General features: G+C 32.7%; 1 protein-coding gene across 4 annotated transcripts in view; it reads right to left on the bottom strand.

Annotated features, from left to right (window-relative positions):
* Window positions 1-20,962, bottom strand: part of FUT8 (fucosyltransferase 8) — a 442,206-nt gene that overhangs the window by 33,807 nt on the left and 387,437 nt on the right. For all 4 annotated transcript variants that reach the window (XM_074290407.1, XM_074290405.1, XM_074290406.1 and 1 more), the window contains 2 exons: window positions 6,660-6,906; window positions 3,154-3,330 (listed from right to left, as the gene is read on the bottom strand). In XM_074290407.1, coding sequence (XP_074146508.1) covers window positions 3,154-3,330; window positions 6,660-6,906 — 424 coding nt within the window. The remainder of the gene's footprint in view (window positions 1-3,153; window positions 3,331-6,659; window positions 6,907-20,962) is intronic.

Raw genomic sequence — 20,962 nt, 5'->3', positions numbered from 1 at the left:
GAAAAGCTTTTAAGACTTGCCTACATCAATGTTCCTGAGAAACTTAAACCAGTATTACAAAACGTTTAACTAGGAAATGAGAAATAAAGGGAAAAAAATTGAAACCACAATGGAAATCTTAGAGGAGACTGACAAAACTAACACTCAGGAAAGTATAAAAGGAAGAAAGGGAAGCATCATGAAATTGCTCTATCATATTTAAGTATGGAAAAATGTTCTGAAGATTGCTACACTAGTGACAAAAAAGGGAAGATTCTAGTTTTACTCTTCTCACAATCAAAGTAAATTCTGTCATTAATGTTACAAGGATTAGCATACTGGGAAAAGAAGACTGTGCTGAAATCACAGGACACTAGATAGAACCTATATAAATTAATTGGATAAATATCCAGTAATATACAAATCTAGTCTGTTTTAAAATGAAGGGTGATAGGATATTGTTCTTTCCCTCCTGCAACAGAACTGAATGAAGTAAAAAAAAAAAAAAAATTACAAAATTTTTCCATACAACAGGTTTATAACTACATTTATAACTACATTGTTTGGTGTGGTTATCACTTATGTGACAAAGATATTAGACCAAGCATTAGACATGGAGTCAGACACTTACAGGTTGTGTTGTGTTGAGAAAATTACAAATTTTCTAAGCTTCAGCACTCCCATCTATAATATGAGGGATTGGTCTTGATCATTAAGATCCCATTAACCCTAAATGTCTGATTCTGTGATACTTATACCCAGCAATAAAGATACACAAATCGAAGTCAGAAGACCTTGGTTTTAGTCCTAGCTTGCCATTTATTAGCCACAAGCAATGTAATCAACATTTCAGAGACTCAGTTTTCTTATCTGTAAAACTCATCTCTACAAATTTCTACAAAATTTTCTACCATCTACCTTCAGGACTGCTATGAAGAAAATACTTGCTAAATTATAACTTAAAAAAAAACCCTAGAAAACCAACATAACTAAAAAAAAAACAAAAACAAAAAAAACCTCCAACTAAATACAAAATAAATTCTGAAATTAACAAAATTAAAAACAAGAATAAATAAAAAAAAATTAAAAAGCAAATAAATCATTAGTCAATCTGATTTAAAAAGAAAGGAAAGCCAAATGGCCAAAGTTAGAAATGAAAACAGCAAAATTATAGCAAAAGATGAAGGAAATTATTAAAAACTATTTTGTCCAAAAATGATTTGTCCATTTTTGCCCTAGACCAGCAATTTAAATGAAATGGATATATGTCTAAAAAAATATAAAACACTCAGAATACCAGAAAAATAGTAAACTTAAGTAACTCAATCTTAGAAGTTGAGAATATAAAAATAAACTACTAAAGAACAAAAAAATCCTAGTACCAGATGGATTTTATCATTCAAAGAACAACTGATTCCAATAGCACATAAGTTTTTTGCAAAAATTGAAAAATTTTGGAATTCCTTCTATGATATAAAATATAGTCTTAATCCCTAAACCAAAGGAGAGGCAAATCAAAGAAAGAAACTGATATATAAATAACCCTAATAAAACATAGCACTTTTGTTTTCATTTAGGAGGTGTGAAAAAGTTCTTTAGTCAACTTGATGGAATTATATGACAGCTAGTCACTGGCTGGTTGTAAAACGAGTCATTCTTCTTTTTCTAAAAATCAAGCTGTCCAGATCAAGAGTCAATCTACAATAAAGTTCAGACAGAAGAGTAAATCAAGGTACCGAGTTCTTCTTTCAAAGTCATTTCTCTTCCTAATAGCCAGAACACTTTGATTGGCCAAACTATCAATTCCCAACTGACCAAAGTTCAGAAGGGAGATAGATACCCTTTGCTATATGCAAATAGGTCACTTCAACTTACTGTCTCTGTTATCTGCCTCTCATAACCATTCATTAAATGAATGGCAAATTAATCCCTATAACACTATATCCTATTTGTATTTCTTCTCCCAAGTCCCAGAAATCATATAACTTTAAAAAATTACATTAAAAACAAAACCCAATTCACTAATTTGGGAGTAATATGTAGAAGGATGTAAGGCTGATCTGAATTAGTTGTATATTTACAAATTCTGTTTCTTTAGTTTCAAGTACATGAAGCAAATTGAACTGCATACAATATTTTGTCAAGAGAACTTGATTTAATGAAGGCCTTCTAGCTCATATTGTATAATATGATTCAGTAGGTGAATGAATAAGGAATTTAAGCTGAAAAAAAGGGAAAAATACATAAAAGATAACTTTTCAAGTGTCTGAAGGGCTTTTGTGAGGAAGGATTAGATTTGTTTTGCTTGGGCTTCAAAGTCAAAAAATGAAGAACAATGGTGCAAAGTTGCAAAAAAAGAAAAGAAAAAAAAAAAAAAAAGCAAATATAGCTTTGATACAAAAAAAGCCGGCATAACCATCAGAGCCCCTCAAAAGTAGCAGGCTACTTCAAGTAATGATTTATTCTTCAATGAAGATCTTCAAGCAAAGTCTAGTTAACCACTTTTTAGGTATCATGTAAAGGGGATTCTTTTCACACATGAGTTATACCAGAAGATCTCTAAGATCCCATGCAATTCATAAAGACTATAAAAGTAACCTACAAGTCTTCCCCCAAACTAACCACTTAACATAATTGAGTAGTTTCTGAAATAATTAAAACTTTTTCATAGGATATTTGATTATATACATTGATTGCTTTCTCTACTAAACCATAAAATAGACAAATCTTTTCTTTCCTTTCCTCTGAACAGACCATTGTACATGAAAGGTTTGTATCTAAGATGAACATTTTCTTCTTAACTAAAATGGCTGATATCTGACTTCCATGTTAAATTTCTAAGAAATGAAATTACTAAAGCAGGGAGTGGATATTTAACTATGTGTATACAGCAACTAAGTCATGTTTAGATAAGTACATTTTGATGATGATTAATCCACAACTCAGTATACAATTTCGATAAGTACTTAAATTCTTTGGGTGATGATTAGTACACAACTACTATATTTCAGATTTTTAACTGCAAGAAAGTATTATATGTTACTGACAAAGACCCAAGTAAATATATGTGTACATATATGCTTTTAAAAATTAACATTCAAGAATAGAGTTTCTTTCCAAATGGAAGAACCATTATAAATACCATCATTTGAAATCTCAGCTTGTGTAACTTACTTGGACTTTGCTTCCTTCAGTAAGGAGGGATCATCTGTGGCCAAATAAACTCTTTTTTTATCTACATGCATTCTGCGTTCAAGAAGCTGGAAATGTTCTTCAACATGCACCATGTATTCCTCAATAGGATGAAATGCAGCTTCTGTCCCCACTTTATCTGTACGTCGGACATGAACTCTAGGGAGACAAAAGAGGGAACAGAGTCTAACAATCAGGTTTATTGGGAACTTAAAATATAATTCATATTAGAGTTCCAACACACTGCTCTCTCAACACTTGCAAAGAACACTGAACAATAGCTATCTGAAATGAAAGACAGACCACAGGAGAAAAATCCATGCCATAAAATCTTTCTGGCAGAAAAATTAATTGATGAATAAGAACTGTATCAGTTGGAAGTCTCTTATTCTGATTTTTATTTCTATTTTTAGTTATTTGAAGCAATCTTTCACATACTTAATAGTGTGCTATTCTCTTACAAGCTTTTAAAAATTATTTGTCTACATATCTACTGAGAAAAAAGTTTTTCATCTTATATATTTGTGTTTGATACCCAACATTTTTCAGAGGTATTTTCCACAAAGATTTTTTTTCCCAGATCAACAACTTCCTTTCTAATCCTAGTTGTATTGACTACATTAGTGCAGAAATTTTTCAATATCATAAAATCAAAACTATTTAAATCTTTTGTGATTACCTGTGTTCTTTATTTGATTAAGAATAAGTTCTAACTATAGGTATGAAAGGTATCCACGGATATAGTTTCTCTTCTAAATATTTTATGGTGTGAATCTTGAGCTTATTGTGGTATAAGATATTAGATACTGAACTAAATCTAATTTTGGCCAAATTTCTTTAGGGAAGTTTTTCTCAAATAATTTATTTTTTCAGATTAATGGAATGCTGATTTGTTGAATTCAATTGTTTCTAATTCTTTCTCATCAAGTCTTAACCACTGATGTGTTTTTCTATTTTCAAACTACTATCAAAAAGTGTTGCTCATTACTGTTTTGTAATTTAAGGTATAAGTTCTATTCTTCCTTCATTACTATTTTCTATGTTGGTATTATTTTATCTTGATATGTAAGAAATCTCTTGGTAGTTTAATCAATATAACACTAAGTCAGTAAATCTATAAATCATTTTATGTAGTAACATCATTTTTTTGTCATTTGGACATACCCCAGGCCATGAACACTTCAATCATTTAAGTCATTTTTAATTTCTTTGTGGAGTTTTTTTTATACCTACACAAGTTTTTCTATCCAAGCTTTGAATATGTCTTGAAAGAGAAAGTGACTCTCAGGTATTGCAGGCATTTTTGAATTACTTTGAATGGGACTTCCCTTTCAATTATTTCTTCCTGGGTTTCATTAATTGTTACACAGAAATGGTATTTGTTTTCATGAGTTTATTTTGCTAATTGAGTGAAACTATCGTTCAATTAACTGTTTTGTTGATTTTTTTTGAGGTTTTTTTTTTTGTGTAAATTATGTCATCAGTAAATAAAGGTGGTTTTTATCTCCTCTTTGTCCATTTTTTGGCCTTTAATGTCTTTCACTTGTCTTACTGCTATCACTATAATTGTGTCCAAAATAGCAGGAAAAAGGTACATCTTTGCTTTCCTATACTTACTAGGAAATTTTCTATTGTTTCCCCTATTGCATATAATGCCAGCCTTTGGTTTTGGATTAAGCGATTCATGATAAACTTTATAAATTAAATACCAGTACAATCAGTGAAATTTTTAACTATTTATATTTAAATAAATAGCTTCTATTTCTAAATGCTATAACTTTTCCATTATACTAACTCTTTAGCTTTATATCACTGTCTCATCATTTACAGTGGCTCCTAGCACTTTGTACTGGGGAGTGATGCTTTATCAGTTATTCTTCCCTGAATTCTGGCCTGTAAGCAATAAAGCTTCTTTTACCTGGTTTTCAGAAACTAAAGAAAACTTAGAGAGTGGGTAATTCTCAATACTTAATAATTCTACATTTTTTTGGCTGTTCTTTTGTAGGGTTTCTTTATAATGTGCAAGAAGGAGAGGAAGAAGAAATTGAGATGATGAAATGGCATTGAAAGCAAAGAAGGAAGGAGCCTGAATTGGCGATATGACATTGATTACTTTACTTGAGAAATGGAACATATTGGTTAAGGGTGCCCATACACATCTCTACAGCAGGTAATAGTTCAATTGAATTTATATTTTAGAACAAACACTGGAGCAAATTTGTATTTTAGAAAATATATAAATTATTACCTGTTAAAAAATAGAGGGTTGACTAAATGATCTTTAAGGTTCCCTTCTAGTTCTAAATCTATTTGAGTCTATGAATTGAATTTAAGTTATTTTTATTAAAGAAATGTGCCACTGAACAAATAATAACCTTATGTAGGTCAGATCTTGCTTTAGGCTATATCTTTGACATTCCAGTTCTAAGATCTTCATTAGGATTCTTCTTGCTTATTACATTTCTTGATACCTCTACCTTAACATAAGCATAATATTAAGTAAATGTACATGTGTTGAATCTGAGAGTACCCTAAGAGATTTTTTTAATGTAACTAGAATAACTTATTTTTTACATTACTCAAATGTGTCTCTTCCTTTAAGCAATTTCTTTATAAGGATCATAAAACAGAAGATTAATATCAAACCACTATCATTTTTTTTAAGTACTGATTAATTGCTTACTGTGTCCTAGATGTTGTGTTAAGGGCTGGGGAGAGAAGGTAAAACCAGTTTCTGTTTAATGGTGGAGATGTGTAAATAACTAGACACGTACAAGATAAAGACTGAGTCGATGGGAGGTAATCTCAGGAAAGGTGTCAATAGCAGCTGGGGAGGACTCATGAAGACCTCTTAAAAAAGTTAAGACTTGAGCTAAGATTTTTGGAAAGCCAGGGCAACTAAAAATCAGAGATGATGAAGAAAAGCCTTCCAGGCCTGAGATAGGGAGAACACAAACATCAACAGGATATGGGAGCTGAGAGCAAGGGCAAGTAGGCCTATGTATCTGGGTAGATGTCATTACTAGAGAACCCAGATCTAGGGCGAGATAGAACCTCATAGACCATCTAGTACACATTTGACAGATGAGGAAAATGAAGCCCTTAGAAGCTGGGAGATTTTCCCAAAGTTACAAAGGGATATGAATTCTGATCCTCTTAATTAACTTGTTAAAGAAATGTTTACTTTATGGCCTCATTAGAATAAGGCTGATTTCACAATTTATCCCACAGAATAAAATATTCCTCTGGTTAATTTCTTTAAAGAAAAACATTCTAACTATATAGGCCATTCTAGTACTAGTGGCAGTCCAAAGTTAAGAATGAACATCTCAGCTGTTCTAGGAACATGAAGGGGGTGCATGTTATTTCAGGGGTGATCATGTGCATGATACATATTTCTTGGTAGTTATTGAAGGCACGAGACATCCCCCCAATCACTGTAAATTCTGATACAGTTTAAGATATGAACAAGCAAACAAGATTCTTACCCGATAACTGGATGCTTAAAACCAAGCTTTTTGGTGGCCTCTTCAATTTCCTTTTCTAACCAAGGCTGTGGACGGATTAAATATTTGACAAACTGGGAAACCCACCATACGGCAGGATCTCCATGGACCCGCACTAGTCGATCTGCAAGGTCTTCTGGAACAGCCAGTGGTAAATAAGGTGGCCGTGGATGAAGGCTGTCAACAATGGGAAGCTCTACCACCTGAATGTTTTGGTCATTTATCTCACCTACAAGAGAAGACCACAAAGTACAATAAATCTTAATGGGCATGTCATCCTAGTGACTTACTTCAAGACATATTCCGAAGCTTGTACTGAATATTCAAAATGGCCAAAAGAGACTATTCACATATTTCCAGGGGGACAGAGAATTTTGCAAGGTGCTGTTTTTTTGTTGTTCCTGTTTTTGAAACATGAAAATGAGCATTCTCACTAGTCGACAATTTATCAGAGTAAGAAGCTTTAAAACTAGAAAATGGGAAGCAAAGAGAATAGTGATTCTTGTAAATCATTATTGTCTGGAACTGCCTAATGGTTCCAATTGTAAGCCAAGCATCTGCCTCTATTTAAAGGAAAAATTATTTTCCTAAAAAACAACTGGATAATCCTGAATTATCTCAGTACCCAAAGAGACTCATTTTTGCACAAATCGGTCTTTAATGAAAACAATAAAATCAGTGTTGATTGTATATTGATCTGCCTGACATTTGAAAGTTAGGATAGAAATGAGATATTCCTTTTGTAGTATATTACTTCTTTCAGCTGTTAGCTCTTATATGCTATTAAAGGTACTGCAACACAATGAATTTTCATAGCATAATGTTAAGCAAATCCAAGTTAAAATGAGCAGCCAAGGTCCCCAGAGTTTGGTATTATATATTAAAACTGTAAGAATAATAACCAGAAGAAACAAAGACAATAGCAGAAAGATTTAGAGTACCAAATATACTGAATTAAATTTTCAGTAACTAAAGATATTAACCTGAGCAGATGAAATAATTTCAGTTACGATATTGTCATTTTGCATAATGAATTAGAATCACAGCTAATCATTGGAACATTAATGAAAGAAAGCATTTGTGTCAAATAAACCTTGATATTTAAAATGGATTTCCACCAAAATAAAGCACAGGCTTCAGATTCCCTTTATCTATACATCTGAAAAATGTTTTGAAGAATATCAAACGATCCACCAAGGAAATGGTTTGACTAAAAGAAATAATGCTTTGTAAAAGTAAGAATTAAAATGATCTACTTAATATTTTCATTCATGTTATAGCATTTCAGGACTCTTGTAAACAAGACCCTAGAAACATGACATTTGTTTCATCAATAAAAGGCAAGTGACAAGAATTTATCACCGGTATTGCACAATTCACTAGTCAAAGAAAAGACTGCTTGGCACATGTATTAGATGAGAAGCAGTAATTAGGACAATTGAATAGAGAGTTCACACACACACACACACACACACACACACACACACACACACACATTTTTCTTTCCAATTACTATAACTAGAATCATCCTTGAGTTTTGGAAAGATGGACAGTAACTGGGATGTGGAGATATCTCTGCTCATAAATTCCTCTCCTTTGTAGGAGGAATGGCCTTTGAGTGCAGGACATGCTATATACTCTTGGATCTGTCTAACGTATCTGTCAGTTTGCTTCTTTGAGGATCTCTCTTACAAGGAATTAACTCTCAGGGAAGTAAGGGAAGGGTATCTTGAGAAATGACAATGATGTTAAAAACAAAATAAATAGAAGCATTTGTTGTAGAGAAAAAAATTTCCATAAGCTGCATATGTGGAAGATGTATAATCTCTTGCTTCTAATTTTTTAAAAAATGATATAAACTCTTATATTTGGGTCACATATCCAACTTAAGCTTATTGTAGAATTCTATAGGCTTTTAGACAATGTAACTTTTGCTGAACAGTTCTTGTAAAAAGGGAAAGATTTCCCTGGTAGTTTATATTTTTGTGTTTATCAAACTTTATAAATGTGTTTCTTGTTTATCCCCAGTATGTTCCAATGATCTACTTAAAAACCAAAATGTTGTTTTTGAAGTCTGCTATATTTCCTTTATTTATAATTTTTTTTCATTTTTTACCTTGAGATTCTAGATCCTTCACTTTTCCACAAATGAATTCTGTAATTATTTTGTCTAGTTTTTTTAAAAAAATATCTCCTTGACAATTTTTTGGTAATGATGCTAATTATGAAATTTAATTTAGATAGCATTGTCATTTCCATCATATTGGGATAGTTCAACTATGATCACTGATTTTTTTTCATTTATTTAAGCCTCAATTTCTGTAAAGACTATTAGTGCTATTTATAAAAACTTCAGGTATATCTTAATAGGATGCTAGAGATTTTATGTATTTTGTAGGACAGCAATTCATTTTTAGCTAGCTTGATTTATTTTCCTGATGTCAAATTGCTTACTATCTATAATTCATTTATCCTCTTTTTTCTTGTTCAGATAAAAGTATTATTCTTAATCTTCCCTGCCTCTTTCCCACAACCTCATGTATTCTTTGCTTTTAGTGATATTAATTTAAAATACTATTTTGTGAAAAGTATTTTCATTCTCTCCCCCCCCTCCCAACCCTTAATTCTTTCTAGGAATCTCTAGAGTCAGTTCCCAGGAATGCTAATTATCAATGGGAAGCAATAAGGTGAAGTGAGAAGAGCTATGTAACCCTAGCTGAGGTAAAAAGTCCCATTATTTTTGTTTTTACTTATTACTTGTTCTCTTTTTTGTTTTTGTTGTTGTTTTGGTTTTGTTGTTGTTGTTGTTGTTTGTTTTCTTGATATGTCTCATTATTATATTATATATGCTTAAAGATTACTCTCATTTTGTGGGAACTCTTGTAACAAAGTGAAATAATTGAGGAAAACTAAGAATATGGTGATCTCATGTGAAAATACATTTCACATCTCTATATTTATGTATAGAGATACATATCTCTATTGTATTTTAGACATATGTACATATATCTAATATATATAATTATACATATAAAAGATATAAATTTATTTATATTTAAAAAATAATAACAGAACCTATCTTCTATCCTCCCTACCTCACTTGAAAAAAAGGGGGGAAAAGTTTCTTGTAACATAGTTAAATAAAATATTGAAATGGATTAGTGTAGAGCTCAATGACCCTTTCTTATAGAAGCTGCTCCTATGACTCCCTCTCTACACTACAGAGCAATATTCATAGTAAGTTCTCTTTGCCCCTTCTGCTTCTAGGGTTACAACAAAACATTGACTCATAGCACTCCCTTACTGCTGGCCAGGCTATATCCACACTCAGCTCTGTATGGTTTCTTTTGTTTTCCTTTTTATCCCAAGGAAAGGGGAGAAAATAGAGTCCTTTTCTGTAGCTTTCTATCTGAATCCTGATCAATCATTTCTTGGTCCATCCTACCTTCTTTCCACATCTGAGATAAAATCTTTTGTATGACTCTACCAGCTATAATGTTAATATATTAATCATGAAGTATGATTTTTACTTTAAAATATTTGTTTGCTTCTCCCACCTGGTTTTTTAAATGAATGACTAAGAGAGCACTGATTAAGCAATTACTATGTGCAAATTACTCTTGTTCTTAAAAAGTTTACATACTAACAGAAAATACATACAGGAGAATTCAGCTACAAGTCCTTGTATTATGTCTTCTTACAATTTTTATTAGTACACTGAAAACAAACAGAAGTGTTCTTCCATACTATGTTCATGTCACAGTAGAGTTCAAAAAGTGAAAATAAACATGTCTTTTTTTGTTTTTCATTACTACTTGTAAGTATAAACTTTCTGCATTTTTGTTAGCTCACATTTTGAATATCTCGCCCATTTTTGATTATCTGGAAGAAATTATTTTAATTTTTCACTTCTACTGAAAATCTACCTTTTTTGATGTTTAGATTCTACTTTGTGGGATGCTATTTTTTGAACAGCAAATTGGTCCAAACAGTTCCTTTTGTTTTTTGTATAAATGTGGAATAATCCCATACTACTATGATTTTTTTTTCTATTTGAATTTTGAAGTTGCTGCTTTCCCCCTCTGTCTGGAATATTTATTTTTTGATTATGTACCATAATATTTGGCCATAATGTTTCTTGGTGATTAAACTTAGGGTTTTTTTCACTGGTGTTCTCTGATATGAATTTTGATGTATCAGCTGCCAATATTTTTCGACAATTTTTCTATATCATTAAGTATATTTAGTTCTTTATTTCTGGAAAACTTACTCTCTTTATATTATCTACATCTTTAATTATCTTTCCTTCTATTTCTGTATTTTTGTGTTTTTTATTTTCTTTTTCAAAGGATTTACTAATATGGAGAGTGTGCTTCTGTATTTTGCTCTAATTTTTCTGATCTCTTTCTCTGCTTAGGGTTGCTGGTTTTGATGTAAATGGTCCAATTTCTTGTACTTTCTTCTTTGATATTTACACATTTAAATAAAAAAAGAATTTAGAAATCAAATGAGAGATATTGGGGAAAAATAAAGAGACAATAAAAGAATAATCAGACTGCCAGAAAGTTCTGACCAAAAAGAGAACCTTGACACAATAATGCAAGAAATAATCCAAGAAAATTGTCCTGGAGTGATAGAATATGAGGGGAAAGTAGAAATGGAAAAAATTCATTGATCAACCACCTCAAAGAGATCTTGTGTGGAATACATAGGAATATTATTGCCAAATTTCAAAACCCCCAGATCAAAGAGAAAATTCTGCAAGAAATGAGGAAAAAAAAAAAAAAAAAATTCAAAGATGCTGGAGCTACAATTAGAATTTTACAAGACTTATCAGCAGCTACAATAAAAGATCATAGATTGTGGAATCATATCTATGGCAATCAAAAGAACTAAACCTGCAGCCAAAAATATCATATCCAGCAAAATTATGTATAATTTTGAATGAGAAAAATGGACATTCAATGAACTTGCAGATTTTTAGAACTTTTTGTCAATCAAACCCAAATATAAAAGAAAATTTAACATATAATAATCAATATGAAAGATCAATTTTAAGGAACTTACCATGGACAAAACTGTTTAAACATGGACAAATTATTTGTTTTTTAATACACACACACACACACACACACACACACACACACACACACACACACACACACACACACACACACATATATATATCCTATATGTTTTAAGATTCAGATCAAAAATAAGGTAGTTCAAAGGAAAGACTGGCAGGGTTAAGGTAAAAATAGCAATCATGTTATACAAATGAGGTACAGAAGAATAGATACAGAGGTATTAAACTGGGGAAGAAGTCTTGTAGTTCTGAAAACCTTTTCATTTGGGGAATGCATTCAATAGGGAACACTACATATATACCATGAAGGGGAAAGCACTCTCCAAAATCTATAAAGAAAGAAGGGGGAAGGGATGAATGGATGGGGAAGCAAAGAATGAGGGAAGAAGACAAGGGAAGGATTCTTGGGTGGGGGGAGCTTAAGTAATAGCAAGGCAAGTGATGGAGCAGAACTTAAAGAGGCAGCAAGGATAGAAAAGACATATGTGTGTGTGTTTATATATGTATACATAAATCTATCCTTTTTTAACTGTAACTTGCTTTGGAGTGGTGAGAGGAATGAAAGGGGGGAAAAAAGACAAAAGTAAATAAGATGCACAGCACAGAACCAAAGAACAATTTATAAGGAAGTAAAGAAAAAAATGGTCATTCATGAATATAATTTCTTTTACTAATAAATATACTTTCTTTTTTATTATAGTTTTTTTATTTACAAGATATATGCATGGGTAATTTTTCAGCATTGACAATTGCAAAACCTTTTGTTCCAATTTATCCCCTCCCTCCTCCCACCCCCTCCCCTAGATGGCTGGTTGACCAATATTACATATACTTTCTTGATCTGGTAATTTGTTGTTATATATTTTGAATCATCCCTGATGTTCTGCGCACATGACAATGTTCTCTTTTGTTCTGCTTTAGTTTGTTTTGTAATTTTTTGTTTTTCTTTTTTCAAATAAAGTAATTTTTTTTAAAAAGGAAACAAGAGATATTTATAAACACTATAATAAGAATAAGGATTAGAATTTATTAGAAAAAAAGTAGAGCTAATAATCACTGATTTCAAACAACCAGTCAAGAGAGAAATGTATATTATGTCGGCCATATTAATATTGCTTTAGATGCATGTCTGCATATGTGTGTGCATGTAGGCATATACGCATTTGAGTATATATGTGTGTGTGTGTGTGTGTGTGTGTGCATACATATATCTATATATCCATGCTTAAGTGAAGCCTGCTTTGGAGAAGTAGGGAAATAAAAAGGGAGAAAAAAGAATAAAGTAAAAAATACACAGCAGAATAAAAGAGTAACCTACAAGGAAGCAAAGAAAAGAGAGACAGTCATGGATATGATCTCTTCTATTTTTATATATGCTTCCTTGAAAGGGAAATTTATTGTTACACATTTTGAATCCTCCTTGATGTACTATTGGACATAAAATGATGTTTTGTTTCTATTTGTCTTTTCTGTCTTTTTTTCTATTTTTTCTTAATAAAACAAGTATTTCCATAACATAGTATAATAGAGGAGGGAAAAGATGATGGCCCTTTTGTCAGTCTACATTCTCCTTGATCTTTCAACTGTTTCTAACACCACTAATTGCTCTCTATTCCTGATTTTTTTCTCTACATTTTCAGGATATCACTTTCTTCTGATTCTTCTTCTTCACTAACTGGCAGCTTTTGTTAGTAAATTAGTGGTAAATGACATCCCTTTCAACCCCCCAAAATGAACAAATTGAGAAAGACTGTCAACCTTTTTTATTTTAGAAGTTCTGATACAACAGTGAAGTTTGCTTGATTTTATTCCCTCCTCCTATTGGGAGTTATTAATTATAATAGTAACAGGACTCAAGGTTAAAAACTCCTGTCCTAAGTAGTATAGATAAAATACCTCTCTGAAACTAGCTGCATTTATATTATATGTGATATAACTAACCATTTTGCATCACTTCCCAATGTAGTTGACTGAGAACTTAGCAACATTTTCTTCTATTTGGTTGTCGACATTACCACAGACTATAGCAGGCTAGGGCAAACTTGAGCATACAGGACAAATCTGGCCTGCCACCTATTTTTCTATGAATCATGAGCTAAAAATGGTTTTTACTGTAGAAAACTGTCTAATGTCTGGTGGACATTAAGATTAAGATGATAGTTTGTTAACTTAGAGGAAAGGATTCTATTTTTAGTTCTAAAACTAACTAGTTGTGTCATCTTGAGAACGTCATTCTTTCTTTCTTGACCTTGATTTCCTCATATGTAATTGGGATTGATAATCTTCAAGTTTTATTAAGTTCTAAAATTCTAGGAATACCAGAATCTTAACTAGAAAAACTCTACCAGAAAATTTCTAGAAGAGGCAGAATTTTAGCTTTAGTCAGGTATATAAATAAATAAAATGACTGGTTGCAAAATACACTGACCTCTGAATGTTTTTAATTTCTTTTGGGATAAAAATGATGATCCCTAAAAATGATGATTAATATCCCCAAGCTAAGGAAATTAACCTAAAATGCTTCCAACATTAAAGCTTTTAATGCTCAAAACTTGATGCTTGAAACCTGTTTGGTTTCAAGAATCCTTTACATTCACAAAGAAATTGCTGAGGACCTTCTCCTAAGGGCTTTTTTATACATGAGATATATGAGTGCATACATACATACATGCATATATGCATAAACTATAATATAAATTAAAATATCTAGAGCATCATTATGAAAAAAAATTAATTTTGCAGACCCAAAGAAAATATCCTAAAGAAATTGATAAGAATCTCCCTATCAAACATATCCCATGTTTTTTTTTTTGACAAATTGCTACCTTGGTAGCAATCATCTACATGCTATCATATATTGATATTTTAATTATCTGATAGTTATTTAAAATATGGAGAATGGAAACATTACTTGAAGGGATACATTTGGACCACATTTCTTTTATTTTTCATTTGATGTGGCTGCTGAAGATATGAATTCAATCACTGCTCTATTTAAATAACAACCCCAAAAGCTATTACCACCAGTTTGAAGCCTTTACCCAATCAAGTGAGAAGTTCTCAATTCAATCACATGAAACACAGTGCAGTATTTGCAACATTCTTAAGAATTAGCATATCACCCAGTGGGAGCAACTGCAGAATCCTCATGAGGGGCTTTCTGTTCTTGCTGGCAAGTGAAAATGCAATGCAGAGACATTGGGTTCATGGTTCGCTGACCTCAATGATATTCTCTCCACTCTAGAGAGTGTGCTAAGAAAATGACAAATGCACAATGTGTGATTATCTTGGTGAGTTATCCAGGCCAGGGTAAAGTAGGGCTGTGTCAAAAGAAACTAGCCCAGGAGGTCTGCTTTGCTTTGTGTAGCTAAAAAGGCGGTTTCTTGCAGCCATTCTTAAGGCTTCTGAACCAAATTTGAGCATTTTACTTTAAAATATAAAAGTTATTCTGCCAAGCCTCTTGTTCCACTAGACAGCTTGCTTATAACGGGGGAGATTGCCAACAATCACTTGGCTTAATCTCATGGAAGAAAGCCATCCCAGCCTATGGCAAGAGGCTTGGGGAACTTTTAAAATTTTAGCTCTTTCTCCTAACAGCCCCTCCTCTCTACTCAAGCTCCCCTTCTGGTCCTGACAGAGCCAGAAGCAGCCCCTTCCCCCCGACAAGACACAACAACGTAAATGAACAGAAAAAGGAGTTGAGGGCTGGGGACAGGAGGGGGGGAGAGGAAGATCAGGGGAGATGGCAGTCTTAATTTCATAAAAACTCCCAATAAACAATGGTATGGGGGGCATATCCAGGTGAATCTTTTCTCTTTCCTCTTGCTCCTTTATTATGGGGTCAGCTCTCCCTGAATAAAAGGAGAGAATAGACTAGGATGGTTAACTGCTATCTAAAGTCTTCACACCTTTGTCACAGGTCACTAAGAGGAAGAAAAATTATTGGCACTAGGTGTACCATAAAGGATCGCATTGATATGAGTTTTAAACTAAATGCTAATTTTATCTTTTGTTTTTGATACACAAATTATCATTAATTACTTGGGACAATATTGACTTTAAAGCCTCATACTGAAAACAGTTAAGATACCCGACCAAAGATCTCCCTAAAATCTTGACAACACTAAGGAAAGAAAATAATGAAAAATCATACAAAGAGAAAGAGACTCAGGAACAATGACATTTTTGTGGATGAGGGCACTGGAAGAATACTTATGCATTTGTTCATATGTAGAATTTCTATCATATTAAACCTGCCATGACTGTGCTGTGTAAGCCATACAAAATGAACCTAAAATGGAGATACGAGGTCAGCAGCCCCACAGACCCCACAACCGGCTGACGGGGGCAGTGACCCACGCAGCTATACCAGTCAGGCCGACATCCCACCTGTTCCCCACCACGATTCTACATGCCCAGCTCCTTTGAGCTCTTCCCATCTGCCCCCACCTCTGTTTTGGAAAGAAGAAGACAGTAAAAGAGACTGGTTTTAAGTGCCAAGTCACAGCTGCTGTCGTCAGGGCCACTGGCAAATTGGCACCTGCTTCACACATCTTCTTCTGCCTTCCACACTGGCATGAATACCTTACAAGGTTGCCAAAGCCTGCTTCCACTAGTTTACAATCCATAGCTACAGGCAGCACAGCTTAGAGAAACATTACAAACATACAAAAATATACTTTTCACAGTTTGCCTTTTTGTTGTGGTGGCTTAATCAAGTTCAATTAGTTGAAATTCGTAGAAAAGATAAGAGAAGAAACAAATGTAGGGGGACAGAAATACTGTTTTAAAAAAGATTTTTATAAAAGATTAAAGTACACTAAGTCTTTTGGGATACCCCATATAAAGTAGTACCTAGAACGAGAAGGGAAACATGACTGGGAAAGCTATGAGAATAAAGAAAGGAATACTGAATGTAAATTGAGAAACATTTTTGATAAATACTGTTTGAAGATGAAGATAATCTTTTGTATCTGTTTGCTGCTTTATAATTTATTTTATTATAGCTTTTTATTTACAAAACATATGCATGGGTAATTTTTCAACATTGACTTTTACAATGCCTTCTGTCCCAAATTTTCCCCTCCTTCCCCTCATCCGTTCCCCTAGATGGCAGGTAGTACATGTTAAATATATTAAAATATATGTTAAATTCAATATACATAGATAAAATACACATTTATACACACACACACACACACACACATATTTATATAGTTATCTTGCTGCAGAAGAAAAACTGGATCAAGCTGGCTCTCTTCATTACTGATTTGAACTGGTTTGAATCATCTCATTGTTGAAGAGAGCCACGTCCATCAGAATTGATCATCCCATAGTCTTATTGTTGTCGTGTATGATGATCTCCTGGTTCTGCTCATTTCACTTGCTTTATAATTCAATATTTCAAAATATCTGTGATTCCAGCCAAAGGCAACATCTTCCATCGAACAGTTTCATGAAGTGCCGTCTGAATCTGTGAGGTTACCAATATTGGGAACTCCTAGTATGGAAATTCCCTTTACTGACACAGATTTATGATTCATCTGTAACTTAAGTATTAGAAAAGATGCCTTGGGGAATTGAGAGAGTAACATCTAGTACACAGTAGACATTGTTGACTGACAATTAATTTAGCATGTATTACTTAATAATTAACATGTATTACATTATTAAATGTATTTAACATGTTTAACATGTATGAGACTGCCTGCCACCTAGGGGACGAGGTAGAGGGAGGGAAGGGAAAAGCTGGAACATAAGTTTTTGTAAGGGTCAATGTTGAAAAATTACCCATGCATATGTTTTGTCAAAAAAAAAAAAAAAAAAGCTATAAAAAAAGAAATATTTATTCAACCTATCATAATTCATTGTACCTAATCCATTTATATATAAATTTTCAACTATTATATATAAGAGCAGGTTTTCTACTTAAAACAATTTTTCCTTTAATCTTATAAATAAGCAGATGATATTTTCTAATAAAGACTAGAGTAGCTGATTGAGATATGCATGACTATTAAGTCAGTGAATTGGAGAGAAGAATACATTTACTTATGAGGCAATTTTCATTGACATAATGGGAGAAAAAATGGTCCAAAGGAGGAAAAAAATGAGATGAAAACTGAAAATCTCTAAGATCACAAATCTTGAAAGAGAATAGGTATTGCTATCCTCTATTTCTCATAAGACTAGTTGGGCATAAAAATATTAAGTGCTTTGGTTGGGCCAAATGATCTTTGAAGTCCCCACGGGGGTGCTCATAAACATTTAACATCCAAGTTGCGAGGAGATGAAATGGATTCATGATCCACTGTTGAATTTAATCTGAATTACTAACATGTTCTCTAAGCAATCAACAAAATCATAACGCAAACTGATTCATAACTTTTGCTGATTTCAAATGTGTAAATACACAGAAAATTTAACAATTGGCTCTCCAGAATTAGTTCAAGCTAGCTCCAGCTTTGCCTGGAGTCGAACTTTCAACACTGTGAGTATGTAACCTAAACATATCAAAAGCCAAAAACAGAACTAAGGTCTTTGGATTTAACCATAGTCCTCTGCTCATTTTCTTCCTTTATAAAAACAGTACTTATATTACCAGCTAAATTTGCATATTAATGGTGCCTACTATGTGCCTGGCACTGTGCTAAATTCTTTATAATCTCATTTGATCTTTACAACAATTCTGGGAGGTAAGTGTTGTTATTATCCCTTTATTAGGAAAAACTAAAGCAAACATTTTGAAATTACTTGCCCAGGGACACACAGTTAGGATGTAGGAGGCTAGATTTGAACTCATGACTTCCTCACTCTATCCACTGTGTTACTGAGCTACCTCCAAATAGGACACAATAAGCAAGCTTCTCCTCCAAATCCCAGAATGATCTTTTAGGGAAAAAAAAGGAAGTTTAAGATAAGTGAAAAGGCATAAACAGATAGAAAATGTAGGGGATCCATTTACTCAAGAGATGCCATAAGGCTAAAAATGTAAAGAAGGGATAAGAGGCATCCTCTTTCAAGAAATTATCAACTGCTCTGCTATTCTAGAACTAGAGGATAAAACAATAACTCAAAGAATCCATCAATCAACTCCAGAAAGAGATTGCCAAATGAAAATTTCTAGGAATATTATAGTCAAATTTCAGAGTGCCTCAGTGAGGGAAGTGTGTCATACACAGGCAGAAACAATTTAAAGGTCGTGGAACCACAGTCAGGATAGTATAATTTAACAACTTCTACAGCAAAGGTCTGGAAGGCTTAGAATATGATTTTGAAGGGTAAAGTAGTTAGCATCTTTGAGTCAAGAACCACCTACCCAGCAAAACTAAGTATGATCCTTTACGGGGAAAAAACTAGACATTTCATGAAGGAAAAAAAAAAAAAAAATTCAAGTATTTCTGATGAAAAGACTAGAGCTGGATAGCAAATCTAATTTTCAAATGCAAACTCAAGAGAAGAATAAAAAGGTAAACAAGAAAAAGAAATCATAGGGGATTTGATAAGGTGAAGCTGCTAACATTCCTACATGGGAAGATGATATTTGTAACTCTTAAGAACATTATCGATGTTAGGGTAGTTAGAAAACACCTATAGAGATAGAGACCATAGGTGTGAGTTGACTATGATGGTATGATATTATTTAAAAAATTCAAGGAGTGAGAAAAATGGATGCACCGGGAAAAGAGGGAAAGGAAAGGTAGAATGGCATAAATATATCACATAAAAGAAGTGCAAAAGAGCTTTTACAAGGGAGGGGAAGATGGAGAGTAATGGTGGCAAATGTTTGAACTTTGTTTTTTATTGAAATTAGCTCGAAGAGGGAATAACATCCACATTCAATTGGTAACAGGAATCTGTCTTACCCTATAGAAAAGTAGGAGGAGAAGGGAATACAAAAAGGGGGAAGGAGATTAATAGAAAGGAGCTAGATTGAATGAGGTGGTAATCAAAAACAAAATACTTTTGAGAAGTAGTAGGGGGAAAAGAAGAAGAAAAAAGATAAATGGGGAAATACAAAATAATCATAATTGTGAAAATTTTTTTCCAACTTTCCAACAAGTTTCTCTGATAGGGCCTTATTTCTCAAATATATTAAGAACAGTCAAATTTATTAGAATACAAGTCATTCCACAATTGACAAATGATCAAAGACAGGCAGTGTGTCAGATGAAGAAATCAAAGCCATCAATAGGCAAATGAAAAAAATATTCTTAAATCCTTGCTGAACTGAGAAATGCAAATTAAAACAATGCTGAGCTATCACTTCATACCTATCAGATTGGCAAAAATGACAGAATAGGAAAATATTAAGAATTCAGGAGGATGTAGGAAAATTGTAATACTAAAGCACTGTTGAAATCATGAATTGATCCAAACCTTCTGGAGAGCAATTTAGGACTATGTCCAAAACGTTATAAAAATATGTATGCCTTTTGACATAAGCAATAAACTACACAATTAACAGTAAGGTTATACGATGATCAAGTATGAATGACTTAGCTATTTTCAGCAATACAATGATCCAAGGCAATTGAAGAATTTATGAAGAAAAATGCCATCCACCTTCAGAGAAAGAACTGATGGTGCCTGAATACAAATCAAATCAAACTTTAAATGCTTTCCTTCTCAATGAGGTGAGAAGAGAAAAAGGGAGGGAGAAAATCTGGAACTCAAAATTTAAAAAAGCAAATGTTAAAAATGTTTCTAATTAGAAAAATTAAGATATTTCAAAAAGTAAAATAAAAACAGAGAAGCTAGTTTTTTTTAAAGGGAAGAGACAAACAAGGATTTAAGTGCCAACAATATTCCTGGCATTGTACATTCTAAAAAATAAAAATGTAAAATGAAGTCAAGAAAGTTTCAGATGAAATTATGTACAAGAGATCTAAAATGAAAAAGACATAAATCAGAATGTATGTGTCCCATAATCAATGACAGAAGAACAACAACGATAAAGAAAACAAAATCAAACTGAAATCTACAAAATCATAATGATCATTATGGTAATTATAATGAACAAATCTGGCTCCAAAAGAAAATTTATTTCTCACTCTTGTATGCAATAGTGGGAAATTATGAGCGTGGAACAGTATAGGAACTGCAGGTATGCCTCATTTTATTGTTTTTGATTTTGTTTTGTTGTTTGTTTTTTTAAACAAATTGAAGATTTCTGACAACTCTGAATCAAGCAAAACTA

This window comes from Sminthopsis crassicaudata, chromosome 2 (genome assembly GCF_048593235.1).
Source record: "Sminthopsis crassicaudata isolate SCR6 chromosome 2, ASM4859323v1, whole genome shotgun sequence".
NCBI classification, from domain to species: Eukaryota; Metazoa; Chordata; class Mammalia; order Dasyuromorphia; family Dasyuridae; genus Sminthopsis; species Sminthopsis crassicaudata.
The sequence above is the reverse complement of the archived record's forward strand: the minus strand, read 5'-3'. Positions and strand labels throughout refer to the sequence as shown.